The sequence below is a fragment of the Amblyomma mixtum genome, chromosome 5, assembly GCF_055824585.1.
Source record: "Amblyomma mixtum isolate Tamu chromosome 5, ASM5582458v1, whole genome shotgun sequence".
NCBI classification, from domain to species: domain Eukaryota; kingdom Metazoa; phylum Arthropoda; class Arachnida; order Ixodida; family Ixodidae; genus Amblyomma; species Amblyomma mixtum.
Window position 1 is genome coordinate 3,082,252 of NC_143016.1, and position 23,229 is coordinate 3,105,480.

At 47.1% G+C, this 23,229-nt stretch overlaps 1 protein-coding gene across 1 annotated transcript in view; it reads right to left on the bottom strand.

Moving 5' to 3' along the window:
• Window positions 1–22,745, bottom strand: part of LOC149341145 (parathyroid hormone/parathyroid hormone-related peptide receptor-like) — a 62,000-nt gene extending 39,255 nt beyond the window's left edge. The window contains exon 1 of the mRNA XM_089543023.1: window positions 22,167–22,745. Within this exon, the coding sequence (XP_089399149.1) occupies window positions 22,167–22,172 (6 nt within the window). The 5' untranslated portion in view covers window positions 22,173–22,745. The remainder of the gene's footprint in view (window positions 1–22,166) is intronic.
• Window positions 22,746–23,229: the final 484 nt, after the last annotated feature.

Here is a 23,229-nt window from a genome sequence, read left to right on the forward strand (position 1 = left end):
AACGGAGTGAAAGGTGCTCAGCAAATAAGCGGTAGCGCCCTTGCTAACGGCCAGGCGCAGCTCTTGACCGGATTACGGTTCCGAGTTCCGAGACTGGAAGGATTAACCAACTGTGTTTTCGAGCATCTCACCCTTGCCCCACCTCTGAGCGTCGGTGCTTGTTGTTATTTGCGCAGCACTCCAATTGGCGCAGCACCGTAATGTACTCTTCTCAGGGACTCGCAGCAAGTCGAGCACCGCGCCTGGCTGCCTTCTCGACCGGGCAAGCCAGCTTGTTTTCTCTGCCAGGAAGGCGCTCCATCCTGCCTGTCCAAAGGCGAACTAATTCGCTCGTTCTGGCGCCAAATTAGACGCTCCCAGAGGCTTTCTTGTGCAAACAAGCGCGCTGCGTCGCATAAAGCGTCGCACCCCCCCCCCCCCCCCCCCCCCTTCCCCCCCCGAACAAGCACGATTGCGGCGTGCGCGGGATTATGCGCGGCGCGCGCGGCCCCGTTCTAGGCGCTGGGTCAGCGGCGAGCCAGCTTCGCCGACCGCGCAGAGGTTCCGCCTCATTCCTCGAGACAAAAGGACCGCTCGCGTAGGGAGGCGAGTAATCCGCCCGGGAGGACTTCGCGCCAGTCAGGAAGTCTAGTTTCAAATGTTGTTACCGATGGGACAGACATGTAGGAACGAATGTATTGACCAGACTTTAACCATCCTGAGTAATGCGGTTTTCGGTGACAGCTGAAACGCCAATTCCAGTTGAAGTGCTTTAGGAACTATGGGCGCGGATGTAGGATGTATATGTGTTCATGGCCCTGCACTTGCTTTATAGCGCTACGGTTATGCATGTAGCTCTTGTAAAGGGGTATGAAAACACGAATGGCACTCGGACAAAGCGGTGATCAGCATTCTGGTAAACCAGCTTGATATGTTGTCATGACGCCACTCTATTTAGGCCACTCAGCTGATGTGTTGTACACGGTTTTAGCGGCTGTCGGTGCAAAACTACGTTTGTCGAGAATGCACATTCGCAGTAAACACGAGTAAAGGCTGCTATGGGCAGTCGTAGCAGGGGAAGGCGGAGTGGCTGAACAAGATGGAGCTTCGGAAATGTCTACCTCAGATAGTAACTGCCATTCATAACGACCACGGCTCGCATATAAAAGAAAGTAGCTGTATATACGGTACATGGCTTTATTCCAAAGCTACCGCCATGGTTTTTAAATCATCACTTTTATATACTTCCCACTGGTTTGTTTCCGCTTTAGCCATCTTAACGAAAGCGAGCAATACCTGCACATGCAGCAACCTTGTGTATGCTGCACACGTTTGTATATACACCGACATCGAGTTGCACAGCACGTGTACTTTTTCGTGTAATTTTGATGACATTGGCTTCTTCATGCGACCTTTGGACGCGGTACGTTTTGAGAGCAGAACAAAAAAATTCGCACCCCTCAGATTTCCACAGGGCACGCTGAAGGAGCTTGAGCCGGGTTTTGATGGAGGCGAAACGCGAAAGGCACCCATGTGCTGTGCAATGCCAGTGCACGTTAAGATCCCCAGAAGGAGGAAATTAATCCGGAGACCTTCACTACGGCACCTATTTCTTCCTTCACTCTCACCTTCATCCCTTCCCTCACTGCGCGGCTGAGGTGTCCGCCGAGAAGTGAGACAGTTACTGCACCATTTCATTTGGTCAAAAACCGCTAATAATGTTGGCTTTGTATTGCACTTGGTTATCTCGAGGCGACTGCCCTCACGAACGACTGGCCTTGCCGTGCCGTAAGCGAACTGCGAGCATTTGTCCAGTGTGCCCTCGCGCGCGTTCCCGTACGAACGCAAAACAATCCGCCGTTCGTTCCTAGAAACGCGTTTGACGACGAATGGGCGAGTTTAGCACGAGTCTTGCGTCTGTCTCCTGTTATCGATCCCGGAGACGTATGGAGTGAACATACCTCGATCTGGAAGAAACTTTCATTGTATTAAAGGGCGGTTTCAACCGCTGCCCCTTTGCGCACGTTTGCAAGAACAGCTTCGTGCGTTGCAGAGAAAGTGGAGAAAGCCAGAGTCAGAACAGAGTTCAAGCTGTGATCGAACGATAGTTGCATGTGGTGTGAGCCGAGCGCGCTCTTGGCTATCTTACGTCGCCATTCGCCAACTCTCTTTCCTCACAAAGTATAACCTCCACATGGATGTGCCAACACCACAAAAAAACGCCCCTCTATCCCTGCTGCCGCTGGGCGGTTTCTGTTAGGGCCCCCATCCCACGCATGCGAGCGCGCTCGCTGGCCTCTAACCGCTCGCTGGCCTCCAGCGAGGCGGGCCGTGCGCGCACCGATGGAATATCCTCGAGCGCTAATGCTGCGGAAGTGATGGACGCCGCCGAGCGCTCCAATCGGCGAGATGCACGCCGAGAGTGTGCAGCGCAGTGCTTTCGGTGGCGCGGCCGACTTGGCGCTGATTTCCCGCCTGCACGGGACAAACAGGAAGCGACACGAGACTCGAAATGGACGGCCACCTTCTCTCCTTTCCCTCCGTCAGAGAGTCCGAGTGACTGTCGCCGCCGCATGTGCGCACTCATCTGCCTGGCCGCTTGATGTCCGATCCTGTTTTGGATGACTGTGTTTGCGCATCGTCGATGGCCGTGAGAACGACGATGGTTCCGACTACGAACCCTAAGGAACGTCTGTTGCTTTAGGGTATGTTTGGCCGAAAAACTAAAAAGAAAAAAATTGCCGACGATTACGTTACTTCCTAATGCGAAATTTTGAGCGCAGCACATCAGCTGTTCCAGCTTTTCTATAGATTGAGGCAAAGAATTCGAGCAAGACATGTATGTACAATTACAGACAACTTGATATTTTTCACACATATTCCTCCCTCAGAAAACACTCCGCTAACAGTTCTTGATTGTCATGAAGAAAGTTTTGTGGTTGGAGAAATAGATGGATATAGGTTCAACTTGCTGCACCAATACCTGGTTCTCAAAGAAGAGGTCTATGCAAGTATTTCGGGAGGTTGTCACAGCCGTGAGAGGCGTTATGATCGAGCAGAATGGGATGTTCTCTCACTTGAGTGGTAAGGAATTCCTGTTTGTTTGTCTTTATATCTACATTAAAGTCTCCGCCCCCCCCCCCCCCCCCTACCACACTGGCAGGTGGGAGTTAATTGTTGATCGCGAGAGTTCGCTCACCGTTGTGAGCGTTAACGTATACGGCTAGCCCACATCTCTCTCGCATCACCCCACGTACCTATAAGCGCAGTTCAAGCCAGTTATGCGCACTTCCTTCGCTTAAAATGATCGTAGTGTAAAACGCTGTCAACGGCAACGCCAATGAGCACAACGAACATCGATGGCCTATGGCTTCAACGCCGCGTTTCTGGCACAACGTTGTCGTTGCCTGCAGCTCACATCTCTCGGTCGTCACCCCACATACCTATAAGCGCCATCAGCTTCTGTCTTCTAATATGCTTACGGGGCTGCTTCTGACAGGCTTCACAACGCCAAGTTAAGAAGTGCTCCAGCCCTGAGCATTGCTGGTCGTTTCTGGCGATAGTAGCCGGCGGTTATAAACCACCATGCTGCAGAACCACCACCTTTCTATCTTTAAAAGCTAGTTCTCACCTTTAATCTCGCACCCGCCACCACGGTTATTAATATTCCATATAAACCACCTGCGTACTGGTTAAAGCCACTTGTGGGGTCCAGTGGAAGCAGAAAAGTTTGATGTCACTTCTTTATTCCTTCCCTTCGGGTGTCCACCGAGATGTGAGACAGTTATTGCGCCAGTTCCTCTGCTCAAAGACCAGCTTCCAGCCGCCGATGTGGCTGACTGGTCATGGTGCTCGGCTGCTGACCCTAAAGACGCCGTGGTGGCTCAGTGGTTATGGTGCTCGGCTGCTAACCCGAAAGAGGCGGGTTCGATCCCGGCCGCGGCGGTCGAATTTTGATGGAGGCGAAATTCTAGAGGCCCGTGTAATGTGCGATGTTAGTGCACGTTAAAGAACCCCAGGTGGTCGAAATTACCGGAGCCTTCCACTACGGCGTCCCTCATAGCCTGAGTCGCTTTGGGAAGTTAAGCCCCATAAACCAAACCAAACCTAAAGACGCGGGCTCGATCCCGGCTGTGGTGGTCGCATTTCGATGGAGGCGAAATGCTAGAGGCCCGTGTACTGTCCGATGTCAATGTACGTTAAAGAACACGAGGCGGTCAAAATTTCCGGAGCGCTTTACTCGGCGTCACTCATAGCATGAGTCGCCTTGGTGCATAACCCCCCCCCCCCCCCCCCCCCTCCTTGTAAATGATAAAAGAAAAGTCTGATGTCGCCCGAAGCACGAGCAGGCGAAGAGCAAGCACGTAGCGCAGAACACGGGTTGCAAACCGCGACAACAATAAAAACTCAGGGACGAGCGCACAGACGCCTGCAACAGCGAGATAACGCTTTATGCAAAAACAAAGCTTGCTGTTAGTGAAAAGGGTGTGCGCTTTGGATTTCCTGCGATTGTCAGCGCTCAAGTACTGGCAGCTGACACGGCGGCAGGGTAGAAGCCGCTATCGCGCTCCCGAGCGGCCGCAATGTTTTTATCCTCTCTGGCTTAGCACGTTTCTTTCTTTTTTAGCCATCTTTTTCAAAATTGCGCCATTTGGTGTTTATTCTAGCTACCTAAGACAATCTATTTGAAGTTTTTCACTTAGCTAGAAGCCATTTAGAAGTTGTTTACGGTTAATACTAATAAGAAGGAAGTGTGGCATGCGTCTACGCTGCCGGCTATTTATCCGGCAAAGCGAAATCGGTTTCGTGACTGCAGATTCCGCCAGATTTTTAAACCCTCGGCGTACGCTGACAGATATACTGTGCGTGCGCGCTAGCAGCAGGAAAAGTAACTATAAGTTTCTTGTAGTGTTAATTATTACTACTCTTTTTCACAACGTTTTCGACGTTTATATTGTTTCTTCGCTTTCTTACCAACAAGGCTATGTAGTGGATGAGTCTTCTGCTGGGGTTCACCTCTTCGCTTTTTTTTTTAATCGTATGCAGTCACACCACGCTGTAACAAAAATGTTTATAACAAGATAGTAGATATAGTGAAGGAATGGTTTGGAAGCTCCATACAAACGCATGTATTTGAATCTCGTTTTCAAGGAAAACTTTTTCTCTACAAAGAGCTGTAATGAACCCCAAGCGAACCTCAGTGGCTATTTCGGTCGTAAACCGATTGGTGCGTTTCTTCGGTAGATTTTTTGAGGTAGCTCGGGCGCGACAAAATTTTGACGCCGGTGCATCCACATTCGTCGAAACTCTCTCGCGGCATTCTCTGCGTTGTGAATTGCGTGTATTGTAGCAACGTTTTGTTGACCTTTATTTCTCCAGTTCCAGTGTCGTTTCTTGCCTCATGCGAAAGAGGGGGCCGTTGTCAGGCACCAACATCTGCTTGTATTTCATTTTGAAAAAATAAACAAAAAAGGACGGCGTCGCGCGGAGTGGCACAAGCAGCCCTGTGCGATGTGCTGCGCCTCAGGAGTCGCCGAAGTGAATGGAGTTTCCTCGCTGTCGCTCTCCAGCCGCTTGGCTGCGCACGGCCCGCTGTGAGCGAGCTGTGCTCCTCAAGCGCCGTGTGTAGTATATAGCTTCCGTGTCCGTGGCGCGGTAGCATGTTTTGGGCGTTTGTCAATGCGTCTGCTCTGCTCAGCGCTATAAACGATTTGTTGGTTTCACAGCGGCAGAAAACGAAAGTGCTAGACAATTTCCCCAGTCCAACAGGTGGTCCTAATCAAAAGAACTTCATTGGCTCCGAAGAAATGTCACACACAGCGAAGGATGTCAGCGCATCTCTGAGCAAGTTCTCTAAAATTATACGCAGAAAAGACAATAACACGGTCACGCGCACGGTTTCAAGGGATCTAGAAAGAAGCTGAGGTTCCTTATTTTCGAAGCATCGGAGAACAGTAACGTAGCCAGAAATATTTTAGGGAGTGTTATACGCCGCAGTTAAAGAAATAAAAAGAAAGCCTGCGCCCAAAGAATATCCTTGTCATTTTTCTTCTTTAATAAAGCCGAAGGATTAGTTGTTTCGTATCACTGTAATATCTTCATATAAATACAAGTGCACACACGACTCCTAAGACTTTATTCGCAAAGAACATTTATTTTCTCACAAAAGAACGCCAGCACGAAAAATCGCGACTATTTACAATATTTTCAAATACGATACAAAAACACAGCAGCTTCTGCTCTACAACAAAGTCAGCAACTGCGAACGAATGGCATTTGTCAAAACTTTACCATATGCATGTGAACCTGCGTCCGGCCGCAGTACCGCTTTTTTTTTTTAAGCACTCTTCATTTTCGCGATAATTTATGATCATCTGAGGACAATGCAAATGATGAAAAAGTATGGACTGACGTGAAAAAGTATGTATGACGGGAAAAGTTAAGGTATGGCTTGAAAAGTTAAGGTATGACGTGAAAAGTTAATGTATGACGTGAAAAGCAACGCCATACGTCATGAGATGGCGAAGAAGGATTTTCTGTAATCTTCCACGTCCTATTATACAGCTGCGACAGCGTACTACTGGGGACAGAAGTTTGAGGGACGCCAGTTACAGAAAAACGTTTATTAAGCATCCACCTCGCTACCCAGTCGCCTGATGTTGTTGCCAGAAGAAGGAGCATTTAGGCCTTTAATGCCTTCAGGAGACTGGGTAGCGAGGCGGAGGTACAATAAACGCTTTTCCTAGAACTCTAGAACTCGCGTCCCGCAAACTTTTGTCCCCAATAGTACATCAATCTTTTCGAGAATAAACCGACACTCTTCTTATTTTCGTTTTTACACTTTAATACATCGATGCCATGTGTAAATAGCATGGGATAAAAAAAAGGGCCGAAAGGAGGAGGGAGGGGATGCAGCGCTCAGAAAATTTCGGGGGGGGGGGGGGGGGGGGGGGTTGTTCTGACACAGAATCACCCTCACTAGCTACGCCCGTGTTAGAGAATGTTTTACGCCTCACCGAGGTGGACGTGGTTTCGATCCCTGCCGCGGCGGCTGGGTCTCGGTTGAAGCTAAACGTAAGGCACCCGTGCACTGTGCCGTGTCTGTGCAGGTTAAGGAACACTTGGAGGTCGAAATTAATTATTCTGAAGCCCTCCACTGAGGCGTCCCTTGTAAGCCATGTCGCTTTTTGGAACACTAAACTGCATACACCATCCATGCACCATGCCGCATTCGACAGCCCTTTTCAAGCAGCGCACACATTCTCGAGAAGACATTTCTGTCGTGTAGTGAAGTAGAGTAGCCAACGTGCTCGTGCGCGATGCGGCGTAGCCGATCAAAGCGGATACTGACGCCAAAATCACCGACTATTTCACAGCAAGCCGTATCGGCTTCAGTGCCTAGAAAACAGGACCAAGTATTCTGAATAAACAAGTCTTTCCGTGCCATCTACAACATTATTCTACCAAAACTTGTTATCTATAGTGTTGAAGCCATTGTGAGCGGCGTAAAAGTCGGGCGCACGCGTTGGTGAGGCTGGCATATTCGGTTTGTGTATACAGACACAAGGTCGCGTCGGGGGCGGTCATCGCTGCGAGTGTCCAAGGCCCCCTCAACAGATAACGCCGGTACGCTAAGCGCTAACTATAGCCCGTTTCATACATCGGGTGCAACGCTTTCAAAGCTAGCGTTCAGTTTGCGTCGCCTACATCCGCGACCAAAAAACTATGTGTTCGTTGCGGTGAACGGAAAATAATGAATGCTTTGTATCACTTACTACACCACTTACTACACCATACCTCTGATAAAACTCGCTCTCATTGCTCGCAGAAGTATCAAAATCTGTATATTGCTTTTTTGGCATTTGTTATTTTGGTCGTTTCAGGATTTTACTAACAGCGAAGCCATACTCCCTCTTGTTTTGAGAAGGCGTACAGAGCAGCGAATTCAAACTCTTCTGGTCCCATTTTTATGCGAAGCATACTACTTTAGCTACCACTTCAGCCCTTCACCGTGGTTATGCGCCTCTAAATCACGTGATACATGACGTCACACCACGTGACACGATGACGTCACGACAGTGGAGAAACGGGGGCCCACCTCGCGCCGTCGCTGTGGTTGTGCGCCTCCAAATCACGTGACACGACGTCACACCACGTGACACGATGACGTCACGACAGTGGAGAAACGGGGGCCCACCTCGCGCCGTCGCTGTGGTTGTGCGCCTCCAAATTACGCGACACGATGATGCTTCGCATTCTCCAAGCTTAACCAAGTTAAGCCTCAACCATTTTTTCTAAGATTCGTACTTCGAAAATACCTAAATGCAACAAGCAAGTGCTTGCGAATGCGAAACGAGCAAGAGATTGAGCAGAAGTATGTCCGGAAAATACTGTGCATTGTGATGAGGGCGGAGCATGTGTTTGAGAGACTGGCGTCTCCAAAGCAAAGCCCTCACAACGCTCACTCAGTTTTCCTAGGACTGACAACGCGTTACGTAACAATAAGTTCCAGTGCATAAAAAGCACATTCAAAGGAGATCTGCAATGCGGATTTTCTGCCGCTTATTTGAGCACAATATGCATCAAAGAAACTGATTAATGCAGTTGTGCTAAGCATGTGTCTATGATCTACCCCTAATTTGAATAAGCCAAGATCTTACAGTAAATTGTCACCGAATATAAAAGGTCGTACCAAATTAAAAACAAAAATAAATTTTGCTTTCGCGAGGCGGCTTGGAGCTTACGCAGTCGATGTTTTCTGTAACTTTTTCCAAAATCATGCCTTGGACAACTCGGCTAAAAACCTTTTTTTTTTTCCTGATTAACAGGTCGCTCTTTATTTTTTCATGTGGACTACTTCTGTTCCTCTCAGAGCGTTGCACCCGACATGCGAAACAGAGTAAACGCTGTCCTAGGTTTACACCATCTCATGTAATCCTGCGCGCATGCGACAGTTGCGGCCGAGGTCACCTACGGCTGTAACGAAGCAACGGCTATAACGAACAAATCGCGAGGCCTTTTCCACTTGGTTATAACGAAGTTCAACTGTGTTCCTCTGTGCCTTACTTGGGTTTCTCCCTCCACTGGAAGAAGTCTGCGATCAAATTTCAGCTCACAGCGCTGTCAATTTCTTTCCTGAGCTGCTGAGGCGACCTCTTCCTTCCTCCAGAGGATTTAAGAGGAAGAGAGTTTAAGCCGGAGCGAGACACGCTGTGCCGTTTCAGCCCGTCGGCTTACAAGGTTTGTGCCGCGTGGGAAAGAGGGACGGACGTGCGTCGATTTCTTCTCCGGCGCGCTCACTCATCGGCCGCCTCAGCTTCCGGCGCGTTTTATCCAATTTGGCCCGTGTTGTTCTCCGCCTGGCCTCGTCCGCAACAGCCAAACAACAAGAACGCCACGAGAGACCCCCCGCGGCGAACCGCTAATGCAAACAGGAAGGACGGGCGGCCTCTTCGATTGCATCTCCTGGGAAGGTTCCCGGAGCGCACCGGGCTCACTTGTTGGTAAACACGGCGCTGCGTTGCTTCAGATTTCTCGTATGGCTGTCCGTCATTCTCTGGTCAAAATATTTGCTCTGGCGAGTCGTTGTTAGCGTTTACCGTTCTTTAGATTGTTGTTGGGATGATTGTTTGGATGATTATTTGGATTCAATTACTTTGCAGCCGTCCACTGCACCCTGCGTAAAGTGGGACGTATGGTGATTCGTCGCTGCACCGGTTGGCACATTGCGATGGTAGCTACAAAAAAAAAAAAAAACGAAAGAATGCGTAAGGAGATATGTCGCTCCCCCCTCCCCCCACCCCCCAATTTTTCTGTTCTTTTTGTCTGTGGCTCTGTACAGCTTGTAGCTTCAATACCGTATGCAGAAAGCGCTCAAGCTGTCCTGGGCAAGCTGCCACCACTGTTCTCATCACCCAAACTAAATACATCAATATGGCCCGGCAATAGAACCCCTCATGAGCACCCCGCACGGAATGCATCTTTCTATGCGTACAATCATTACTACACAGGCATGATCGATGTCTTTACTGTGGCATGTTGGGCAGTGAAAGGTTATGCTGTGAAAACACATTTCTGTATCACTGCCCGCAAAAATTAGGACGGGCGAGTGAAAGAAATAAGAATAATATTGTGATCGCTGATGACAGCAGGGCGGCAACCCAGAAGTAGAAGAAATATAATTCTGATGATGTCTCAACGAATTCATGAAAAATAACGTTGAAATGAAATTTGCCACTGTTAGCCGACGGACAGACAAGCGCACTTGTTCGCATGAAAAAAAAAAATGAGCCATGTTAGAAATGAAAACTGAAACTCGGTGTTTCTATTAGCGAAGCAATGCAAGCGTTACCTGTATTTAGATGGCTCCATGTGCTTTTTTTAACTGGCACATGGTGATGGCTGTACTGTTGTGCTTGTTCCGTTGAACATGGAAGGTATTGATCAGCATCCTGAAAGAAACTTTGCGCACTAGTTTGCTTCATGCTTTTGGAGCTACAATCTCGTTGGTACTCTTTCTTGGAAGTTTCATACCATCCAGACGAGCAGAGGAAAGGGCAAAATCAGGGTAGCTACACCAACAATCAGGAGCAGATCCAAATATGGCACCAGTCCACGATGGCACATCAGCATTGGGAGAGGAGGTTGCCGGCTCACGCTTTTTGTTGAGAAGGCCGCCTTTCTAACCTGGCTCATATAAAATCTCCGTCTTCTTTTGGACAGCTCGAATCAAACGCGCCATGGCTTTAAGGGCCTGCATGTGCCCGTTTGGATGATTCCCTCTGCAGAACTATTTAGATGCTTGAAAATTTCCCTTCTGTATCCGAATCTCTCCCATTGACTCGGAAACAAGGATGTGTTCAGCTTAAAACCCCAACATTAAGACTGCTTCTGTTTGCGCATCCTGTGACTGCAAGTCCAGGGTCGAACAAATTTCTAGAGTCCACGACATATGTGGTATCGAATGGTCAAACGCCGAGCGGGCCATGGGGATAAGTTTGTCGTGTTCAGGCAAAGAATCGAAGCTTCTGTTGACGGTGGATGTCGGAGCTAGAAGTGAGCATAGGCTTTTTTCTTTGGCGCTCCGCAGCAGCCTTGGCAGGCTCGGCGACCGCCCGCCGCCTCCGCGAGGATGCTCGCACGCGCGGCTGATGTATGGGCGCCGAGCCGCGGCACATTTTTCTCGTCAGCGCTGTTGGCAGCCGCATATATAAGCATGCTCTCGAGAGCGAGGAGACGGACGCGCTGCGAGTGTCGCGTTGCGCGGCCAAGAGAAAGTGGAGCCCGAGGGGAGGCGGTGGCAGGAAATTCGTTTGCGAGGTCGAGGGTCTGTGTCAACTGGGCAAGAAAAAGCGAAGAACCGCCGAATTACGACAATATTTTTCAAGGCCCCCCTTTGCTATGTGAGTGGAGGACCGGCCTTTGTCGCGAGCTTTTTGCTTGTTTGCCGTCGACTTGACAAAAGGTTTTCCCCTTCCCATCTGAAGGGATACCACGCCGGTCGCTCGAGGCCAGCTTGCGATAAAGAGCAGAAGGAGGAATTTATAGCGTCGGCGGGCATGCGCAGTAAGATGTCCAGGGTTGGCCAAGAAATGAAAACAAGGAGGGAGGGGGGGGGGGGGGGGGGGGGGGGTTCGGAGGCAGGTCTGGTGCCTGGAGCGAGGATTGATCACAAAGCATGGTTTGTTTTCTCGTATGGGCGTTATACGAGCGTGCATGAGCTTGAGGCTGTAGGTCCACATGGTGAAAGATGGCGCAGAAAGAGCAGGGATGGCGCATCAAATTGCCGTCGGGAGCCATTTGTATCGATGACGCCCGCCGCCTTTTTTTGCGTGTGGCAGCGCACAGGGTTATATCATGCTTACCTAAAAGAACAGAACCAGGAGATAGTGGGGGCTCGGCATAACAGTCCTGCTACCAAGGCCATAGAATTGTGGCCGTGCCGACTTACAAGTGACCAATCTGGCCGAAGATGATTTCCTTCCCAAAGCCATCCGCTCAAGACTCATCATCTCTTTCAACAGCCCTACGAAGCGCCTGATGGAGGCGCGAATACTCATTGATGGCTTTGAAAAGAAATAGAACGCACTCCTCAGAACGTACAAGATTTTTCAAATATTTAGAGCACAGCGGACTTTGCTTCTAGGGAGCATTGGAGTTCTTGTAGTGCAAATGGAAGTTCTAACCTTCTCAAGGGGGAGGACTAGAGTTCCCCTTACCTTAAAGAGATATGGAATGTTTTGAATGCATAAAGAGCCACAGGGCTCAGCCCAGAAGCAAATCCTTTAAGCTTTTAACATGAGTATAGAGCGCGGACAACGCAGTCACGCCCTTAATGCTCTTAAGCTAAGCAAAAAGCTGATCATAAGTTCGCGAAGCTCTTGGTTGAGAGCAAACACAAAGCGCAGAATAGGAGCATAAAAATACCGCTTGAACATTCGAGCGCTTGCCAAGTTACGAAACAAAAGGCGGGCTAGCGAGTTTTGCTTTTAACATGGGGAGCACGAGAGAATTCTTATTTGATGCTCTACGTTCTTTGTGCACAGGCTCGGTAAGGCGAAATAATTGTCACTGCTTCTTTTCTGAGCGGCAGCAATGGCTTGGCAATTTGTGCCACGTGCCGATTTTCGAGCGCCTGACGGGAGACATGCTGCATTTCAGATGGATGAATGCGCCCTTGCAAAGGAATGCCGCGAAGGAAATGATAAAGCGAACGCCGCACTTAAGGCCCCATTCACACTTGCGAGTCGAGGAGGATGTGCGACCGTTTCGGTCGAAAAGCGAGAGTTGCAGGCCAGTAGTATGCCGCTGCATTTTCTACCTTTGCGACTGCGGGTTGAAAACTGCGAACCAATCAGCCACGTCTCGAAAGTGAACGGAAGCTTGTGCCGCATTGGGCTTCTTGTTGCCGGTAGCTGACAAAACTGACAACTCTCGTTCGGGATGAGACACTTCGGGAGGCAACCAGAGGGTGACCGTTGTAATTTTGTGGAGCTGTGAGCATTCTTGTATTTTTCTGTTTCGTTATTGTGTCTTTATACAATGTTGCTTTGTTCTGTGGCTAACACTGCCTAAGTCAAGTTTTCTCTTTTCGTATACCCTCCCCCTCATTAATGCCAGTTGGCGCTTTCGGTAAATAAATAAGCATAAACATCGCTGCTCTCGGTGAAATGATCGGTGGAATAACCTTCCTGGCATTGTCGCGTCCATTTCCAACCAAAAACCATTCCAAGGTGAGCAGCAGAAGCTTTTTCTTAAATGATATGTTTTTATAAATCTTCGTTGTTCTTTCTCATAATGTGCTTTTTTCTGCACTCCCATTGCGTTGTGTGCTTGTTTTTTCTACCTTTTACGATGATCCAGATTTCTGTTATTACAACTACTTTCCCTTTAGTGCTAGATTTGCCGGTTTTGTTGCATTCGTACTACTCCTTCTGTAATAACATTATGAAGTAAACTTGTACATGACGAGTTACAAGGAATTGTTCACTTGTAATAAATTACATTTTCTTCGTAGTTTTTAGCACACAGATTCCTCCTTGTAAGGCTTTTTTGCAATATCTTGGGAATGCATTTTTTTTTTCAGTAGTCGATTACTGGTAATATGTTACATTTTTTGTTTTTCTAAAACAAGTTGTAACCAGTGTAATAACTTCGAGAACATAAACTCGCCGGCAAACATTGGTGTAGAACAGAATTCTCTGGCGTTAGAGCGAAAACTTTTGAGCTGCGTAGAAGCCACCCACACGAGGATGTCCGCACATGCAAGCTCGAGCAGCCTGAATTTGAATAGCCAAATGTTCCGCGCTTTGGATTTCACGTTTCACCACAACGGCACAACGGAATGTCATGTTTAGAGAGCCTGAGCTTTCTACCCCTCAGAGCGAAGCATGGCGCTTGGCGTAGTTAAGACGTGATGCGCAAAGTCTTTGCATAGTAATGCCAGGTCAGACAGTTTTGTCACAAGAGCGATTTTCAAATGCTGCTACCTAGCTATAGAGCATTTCTGTAGCTCTCATAAAGTGTATAACGCTTGGCCATTCGCGACTTGAAAATGCTTTTTATCAACATTTCTCGCCGTCATGTCCAGCGGAAAGGTGAGCATGCTTGCATGCTTTTTTTTTTAATTGGCGACCTTCTGATAAAGTTTCTTTAGGTTTCAGAAAACTTTACACTTGGACATACAGGACTTCAAAAATGTTTTTTATTTTTTCATTATTTTCGTTGTCACATCGAGCGGGAAGGCTCGAGTATAGAGATGATTTGTCTGCATTTTTCTCTAAAAACCACTTTTGGAACCTTATGTACCTGTTTCTCAGGAACTGCAAGGCCTAAGCAAGCATTTTTTTTATTGATTTCAATCGAAGCCTTTACTTGGCAGGTACCAGATTCAATAGCCTAAGTTAAGTTCATTTGCATTTTTACTATTAAAAACAGCCATTCATGGGTGGCAATTGCTTTGCACCAAGAAAGGAGAAAAACATAATAAAACTATTTTTTGTTGAACGCAGAGAACGTAGGTTCCAGTTGTATACAATATGAGTTTCTACTCTCAAACTTTCGGCACTCTGCATTCAGCCGAGTTTAAGGAAAAGGTACATCTTTGGCAAAACAAAAAAGTAATAGAAAAAGATTTCTACCTTGCTTTGAGCTCAATGCAAGCGGCACCTATTCATAAAACTGCTAGCAAATTTCATAGCCATAGGTTTTATTACAAACACACTACAGCCAATTCTCAAAAACTATTTTAGAAGTCTCACCCCGGCTTGAAGTAGCGCACTTTCTTCCGTCGCGTACTTTGAGACGTCCTTCAGTGTCTTTACTTCTGTGCTCACAAGGAAGCTTTCCAAAAGTGCCGAATAAAATATCGAAAAATAAATGCAGGTCAAATTAATAACGTATGTACTGCATTAGGCTATGAAACGACCCACACCAGCTGATTCCGGTCTATGTGTATTTGTGGTTAGCTAATATATTAAATGTAGGCTAAAAATTAATGTAATAGTAACTGACAACTCCCCTTAGCTCAGTTACTTCTTATTGGCTGTCATTGACTGCTAACACCAGCTACTTTTCAGATGACGCAATTGTAACTGTAACTGGTTACTTGTCTTGTCTAACTTGTGACTGGTGTGTGCCTTGCAACTATAATGTGTTTTTTGCTTTTAAGTTTTGGTCTGTGTTACACTTTCCCTTTTTCTTTTTCGTCTTTTCCCTCTCGTACTCGTGTCATTTTTCCCCTCACTCAACGCCTGTTCGGGCCCTGTAAAGCTTTTTTAATAAATATATATGTAAACAACTTATGTACTGGAAGAATTCTCCCCATTCTCTCAAGCCCTTGCTAAATTCGCAACAAAGTCATTCAAATACGACGGAGGATGGCGTTGCCCTGTTTTACATACGCGCCGCACCGGTTTACACCAGGTTCAACAGAATGTGAACAGGCAAGCTGCAAGGCTTGGGGGCGCGTTGTGTCCGGACGTGTCGATTGCAAGGTCGTGAAAGAGTGGATGCCGGATTTATATTGGATGAAAGAACAAGAACCTGTGCAAAAACGAAGGTCTACAACGCCAAAAAATTCCCATTATTCCATATATCCACTCCCTGTCACATTGTCTGAAAATGTGGGCCACAAGTACAGCATTAACGTTGCGTTTTCTGCTCATATAAAGCGAGGATATATTTGCGCAGCAGTGCACCAAAAGCGTGAGCCGAATATTGTAAACAGAGGAGAAAATGGCTCCAACGTGATGCATAGGGGCAAAATGGTGGTTTGTGTAAAAAGGTTTTGTCTACCAAATCCCGTTTTCATGCTGCGGATATTACGCTTGTCGGACAGGTCTTTGTTAGAATTTGTTGGAGTAGGCGGATTGTTCTTATTTGGTTTTACTCTTTCGGAAATGTAAACACAAATGCGCCGCATTCTTTCGAAGAACGTGGGTTATTCTTAAACGCAACGCTCAGCCTGCAATCAAAGTCGGTGAAGCACATATATGGTTCTGCATGCATGAGCAAACCTTCTATTTTCTGGACAACCATGAATTTGCATACATTGAGGGTGTGTTTGCGGTACAAAAGTAGTGAGGGTGCAATGATTCTTTCCGGTATTTTTTTTTCTTGTGGAAACAATCATAAATACGTGTGTGCCTAATAGAACATCACTCGAAAATCGGCGCTAGCAATATCTGCTTATTCGTTTCCTTCTTCATTCTTTCGCTCTGTTTTGTAATGGATTTTTAGATATTGGCCACTACAAGCAATGTGGTGTGGAGAAAGCGGTTCATGAGAGATAAGTTCGAATGGACAACTTAAAAAAAAATGCAAAGGCAGGAAATTTTAAGGCGAAGTTAGTGAACATACAAGTTGAGATAAGATATCTCAGCTGGCAGCGCGATGATAGTCGGAATAAATATAACAGGCGTGAAGAATCTGTACTACTTCAGTACTGTCGATTAGATAGTTGACACGAGAGCGTAATAACAATGTGGTTAAATGCATTTTCGCTGTTCTGGCTGAAACTGACGAAAGACCAGACTGCACACGAAGAAACCAACGCCGGCTTTTAGCATGGCTGTTCCCGCTGGTTTGAACGCGTTCTCTCCTCTCTCACCTATTTCCGCTTCTCTGCAGCTACAACTAATTCTTTCCATTCGGTCGAACTTTCCACTCTTATTCCCATGTTAACATACACTTCCTGCAAACAAACAATACGTGCATATTATTAATCAGTCTTTAGACACCCCCGGACACTCTAGCCGTACAGAGTTCGCCTCTCATGTAACTGCAGTCGCGGCATTTCTTGTTGCCGAGTTTTTGTCTCCTACAACGGAAACAGGCACCGAGGAAAATCGCGCACTATGTGTCTGCGTATGCGGAAGATACACGCGTATTGTATGACGTCTTTATTTCGACTTGTGCTAGACACATAACATTCATGTTCCCTGTCAGTAGAAATGTGTCATATTTTTAAAAACTGCCCAGTCCCGAAAAGAGGTTATAGAGTATTTTTCTCGAGCGGTTTCCGGACAAGGTACGGCCTGATGATCTCCGCCTGCTGATCAAAGCCAGCGGAGGGTTTCAAATTTATCGCAGAATTACCCGTCACTCAACCGCACCCGAGAGGCCCCGCGTTTCGCCGTACAACGAGGCGAACCCCGACGTGCTCTTCCCAGTTTTGACGGCGATCGGGCTGGGCGTCTATAATGTGCCATGGAAAGCGAGTAGCGCCCTGGAAGCTACGCCAAGTAATTGCCAGCCGTGCGTCAGAGGTTTCTTTACACGTGGGGCCGGTCTACAGTGAAGGTAGCGCACAGCTTTGCGACCACCGGCTGAAGCCAGCTGTGCCCTCAACAAACTGGCATTTTTTTTTTTTTTTATGCGATGGACCCTAGAGCTCGGTGCGGCGACTGAGGAGGCCTCGCTCAAGTGGGCTTTCTGAACGGGACACTGAGGGGAAGTTGAAGACGACAGTAGATGGGTTCGAACAAAATCAAGATAGTGAAAAGATGTTCGTGACTCCCCCACAAGAACGTTGTTCTTATTGTAAACAAGGCTCCTGGGGGGGAGCAGAAATTGTTTTTCATCACCCTTCTTTTAGTAGGTGCCATCTACTTTCGTCACGCACCATTTCGACCAGGCGAGATTTCGTCACACCTTTGATATCAAGCACAAATTGAAGCTGACATGCACCAATAGATTGCCATGCTCTGATCACGAAGAGGCCACTCTCGCTGAATAAGCAAAACCTATAATCCAGGAACGGTCATAAATACTCGTGTCGCCACCGCTAGCCATTTTCGCAAGCCAACTTCGATGGCTACAAGAAAGTTCTTGGGTGGCAATCTCGAAGGCTAGCCTACACCGCCATTCATTTCCAAATGATGACCACGGAGTCCTTTTCGGTTTAGACTTCGAATTTTGTATCCAGTGAAGGAGGGGAAAAAGTTCCACTTCTAAACACAATTTTTTCAGCAAAAATGCGTCGTTTACCGGTCAGCAACCATCAACGTAACCAGAAGGATGCCGTCGAATTGATTCGTACTAAAAACAAAAATGGGATGAAAAGCTGTCATTAAAGCCCTTTCAGGGGTGCAAGCAAAGCAGAAAGTGTTCATGCAACGTTCATCATTTTGTCCCTAGTATGAGTAGAGTACCTGCCACCGCTTGGGCAGAAATTTTCGAGAACCTGAGACGACAACGAGTTCAGAAATGTGCGCTGGATCGACACGTAGAATTAGGACATCGCGAACTCGCAATCACAGTGTTCTGCTGCTTATCTGACAACTGGCTCAACACTTTCGCCGCTCATTCTGCAGAATTTTTTTGCGGCGGTCGAGTCTGATTTATTGATTTATTTGGGTTTAACGTCCCAAAGCAACTGAGGCTACGAGGGACGCCGTTGTGAAGGGCTCTGCAAATTTCGACCACCTGAGGTTCTTCAACGTGCACTGACATCGCACAGCACACGGGCCTCTAGAATTTCGCCTCCATCGAAATTCGGCCGCCGCGGCCGGGATCGAACCCACGTCTTTCGGGTCAGCAGCCGAGCGCCGTAACCACTGAGCCACCGCGGCGGGTGAGCCTGATTTCAAAGCCAAGATATCCATCCCAGCATAGCCCACCGCCATACGGTCGATAATATACCTCGAAGCCGCCGAACGCTGCAACAGACACCCAACTAAAGTAGAACCCTATGAAGAGTTTTTCGGGAGAAAAGAGCGGTTAGGTCGGGGAGGCTCGAGGCTATTTTCTCAAAGTAATCTGCGAAGGCTGATCGCCTACTTTGGCGCGAAGTGCACCTTTCTGTAGCACTAAATGGAAATTAGAAACTCCCAGCGAAACTCTGGTTGGGAAAATTGGGATCTATATTCAGATGCGCAGGATAAACAAAAAATACCCTGTGCCCGAAAGACAACCTGCTGAAAGAGCCCGCACCAGATTTCCGCTAGACTTGAAAATAAGCCCGGACTTTTCTGCTCATAAGCATTCGCACGTTCTTGCCGGCTAACACTTTCTCGTAATAAGGAACCACCGAGCGTTCTCGGAATCATCGCCGCAGCGCTCTACTGGCCGTTTTCAGCTTACGTGCTAGGTCTGACTGGAAAGAGTTTTAATCTTCGACCTGAAAACTTGGAAATAACTTCTCTGGGCTGCTGCTTTTATAACTGTTTCAGTGGTTAAAAAATAAGCGATCATTTATATGTTGATAACTGCAGAAATCATAGAGGGCCACTCTGAGCCTCGAGGTTTGCGATGAGCTTCTATTTCAATCCACTGTTATTATTTACGCTTTATTTTAATAACAACGCGTTATCGACACAACAATAGACGTTTTAAAACTTTTCAATTATTCCTTAACCAACTCACTTGCCTTCCAATTTTTTTTTTATCTGTCCACTTCGCAACTTCTTACAAAAGTTGATAGCTTCTGAAGCTAAAGAGTGGTGCGACCGTACTTTGAATATTCTAACAATGTAAATTTCCTCATTAATTGAATATACTCGATTCGTTAAAACGTTTACAAAAGCCAGAAGCAAAGTTCACATGTAAGCACTATCACAGTCGTTGAAATGCTCTGGCAGTATTCATCAAGAGTTCATCGACGGTATTGCGGTGGTTAATTTACTGATGTTAAAAGCATATATATATATATATATATATATATATATATATATATATATGAAAGAAGCCAACAGCCACAGAAACCAAGGGGCACAGGGGATTTTTTTTTTTTTAATAATTTATTTATTTTGTGGTGTTGATCAATTTAGAATATTACTGAACATGTTATCGCTTAAAGCTAATTGATTAGAAAAGCAGAAGAAAAAGAGCTCAGAGCTCAGTAGCTCAGAGGTAGAGCACCGGACGCGTAATTCGGAGGTCGTGGGTTCGGATCCCACCGGCGGCAGTGGTTGTTTTTTCTTCTGCTTTTCTAATCAATTAGCTTTAAGCGATAACATGTTCAGTAATATTCTAAATTGATCAACACCACAAAATAAATAAATTATTAAAAAAAAAAATCCCCTGTGCCCCTTGGTTTCTGTGGCTGTTGGCTTCTTTCATATTTATAACGAGCCCCTCATTCCCTTTCCCTTGTTTGCTTAATTGCTTAGCGAGTGCCTCGGTTCTGGCAGCCTTGACTCCATAGGAAGCATAAGAGGGTTCTCACGCAGCTTCCACCCTCTCCGTTCGATGACGTTCTACGTCACACCTGCGGTAACTCAGGACGTTCTACGTCCGCCGCTTATGAACGTGGGTGGCGCTGATGAACACTCTCAAGGTTAGGTTACTTGTAAACATAAATACCCCCGAAAGCAGAAGATTTGACAGCCGTCGCCGTAGCTCAGAGGTAGAGCACCGGACGCGTAATTCGGAGGTCGTGGGTTCGGATCCCACCGGCGGCAGTGGTTGTTTTTTCTTCGGCTTTTCTAATCAATTAGCTTTAAGCGATAACATGTTCAGTAATATTCTAAATTGATCAACACCACAAAATAAATAAATTATTAAAAAAAAAATCCCCTGTGCCCCTTGGTTTCTGTGGCTGTTGGCTTCTTTCATATTTATAACGAGCCCCTCATTCCCTTTCCCTTGTTTGCTTAATTGCTTAGCGAGTGCCTCGGTTCTGGCAGCCTTGACTCCATAGGAAGCATAAGAGGGTTCTCACGCAGCTTCCACCCTCTCCGTTCGATGACGTTCTACGTCACACCTGCGGTAACTCAGGACGTTCTACGTCCGCCGCTTATGAACGTGGGTGGCGCTGATGAACACTCTCAAGGTTAGGTTACTTGTAAACATAAATACCCCCGAAAGCAGAAGATTTGACAGCCGTCGCCGTAGCTCAGAGGTAGAGCACCGGACGCGTAATTCGGAGGTCGTGGGTTCGGATCCCACCGGCGGCAGTGGTTGTTTTTTCTTCTGCTTTTCTAATCAATTAGCTTTAAGCGATAACATGTTCAGTAATATTCTAAATTGATCAACACCACAAAATAAATAAATTATTAAAAAAAAAAAAAATCCCCTGTGCCCCTTGGTTTCTGTGGCTGTTGGCTTCTTTCATATTTATAACGAGCCCCTCATTCCCTTTCCCTTGTTTGCTTAATTGCTTAGCGAGTGCCTCGGTTCTGGCAGCCTTGACTCCATAGGAAGCATAAGAGGGTTCTCACGCAGCTTCCACCCTCTCCGTTCGATGACGTTCTACGTCACACCTGCGGTAACTCAGGACGTTCTACGTCCGCCGCTTATGAACGTGGGTGGCGCTGATGAACACTCTCAAGGTTAGGTTACTTATAAACATAAATACCCCCGAAAGCAGAAGATTTGACAGCCGTCGCCGTAGCTCAGAGGTAGAGCACCGGACGCGTAATTCGGAGGTCGTGGGTTCGGATCCCACCGGCGGCAGTGGTTGTTTTTTCTTCTGCTTTTCTAATCAATTAGCTTTAAGCGATAACATGTTCAGTAATATTCTAAATTGATCAACACCACAAAATAAATAAATTATTAAAAAAAAATCCCCTGTGCCCCTTGGTTTCTGTGGCTGTTGGCTTCTTTCATATTTATAACGAGCCCCTCATTCCCTTTCCCTTGTTTGCTTAATTGCTTAGCGAGTGCCTCGGTTCTGGCAGCCTTGACTCCATAGGAAGCATAAGAGGGTTCTCACGCAGCTTCCACCCTCTCCGTTCGATGACGTTCTACGTCACACCTGCGGTAACTCAGGACGTTCTACGTCCGCCGCTTATGAACGTGGGTGGCGCTGATGAACACTCTCAAGGTTAGGTTACTTGTAAACATAAATACCCCCGAAAGCAGAAGATTTGACAGCCGTCGCCGTAGCTCAGAGGTAGAGCACCGGACGCGTAATTCGGAGGTCGTGGGTTCGGATCCCACCGGCGGCAGTGGTTGTTTTTTCTTCTGCTTTTCTAATCAATTAGCTTTAAGCGATAACATGTTCAGTAATATTCTAAATTGATCAACACCACAAAATAAATAAATTATTAAAAAAAAAAAATCCCCTGTGCCCCTTGGTTTCTGTGGCTGTTGGCTTCTTTCATATATATATATATATATATATATATATATATATATATATATATATATATATATATATATATATATATATATATATATATATATATATATCATCCAAACTGGAGGCGGGATATCTGAACAGAGCGAAAGTCCAGCGGCCTCACCTCCATCGGTCGCGCTGGTTAGTTTCCTGGACGAGGCGACAAGCAGCGGTGACGAAGGGACAGTGACCGCAGCTTGCGAAGGGCGGGAGAGGGAGTCACACTCCGATCGGACGCCGGGGAAGAATTCCGAATGGTGGTGTGCCGAAGTGCTGTTGAAGGGCGTACTTAGTCATTCGGGGTAGATGCATTCTGGTAGGCCGGTCGGGCCGTGAAAGTTGATGGTCCGTATCGCGAAGGTCGACGGCTGGGGCAAAATCTTGAAATGTGTCCAGGATTACCGCAGCGAAAACAAACCAGAGGCGGGCGTTCAAAGGTTCGTGCCTGGTAGCATTCATCGCTTCCGAGACCCATTGAGAAGGCATCACACCGTGCGTTCTCTTCGTGAACAAGTGGTGGCCGCTCGTAGTAGCGTTGGTCCTGCTGCGACCTCTGAACGTTGCGCTGTCGAGAATACTGAGGAGCTCGATGTGCAGCAAAGTCCGTGGCGTTGATTGAAAACGGCTCTGCCGGCCGCTGCAGAGAAGTGAGCGTGTGGTCACAAGGAGGTGTCTGGTAGCGGAACAATACCTCTCGCACTATAAAGCGGATAGAGGAGGCAAGATCACTCGTGGGAGCAGTATCAATTGCAGCGACTGTTGTGACTGTTTTCAAGTGCCCCAAACTTCGGTGTTATTCGAAGCGTCTTCAAGTTCTCAAATGTTCGGCAGTGCTGTGCAACATCAGCGACGGAGTTCAGGCTGTCCTTGCTGATAAGAAATGTACAGATGTCTTCAGCGAAGCCCTTAAGTAAATGGGACACATTGACCTCGCCGGACATTCGAGGCGAGGCTACTTCACAGAGTTTGAGTACTGCCTCAATATACTGGATGCTAGTCTCACTGGGAAGCTGAGTTCGATGAGCCAGTGTCTGCTCGCCCCCTTCTTTATCACGGAAGAGTCTCCAAAAGCACTCAGTGAGTTCTTCCATAAAGCGTGGCTAATATATCAAGATGTCTTCATAACTTCGTACCATGTAAGGGCCGTGTCCGTGAGGGAGAAAACAACGTTCATTAACAGGTAGTTT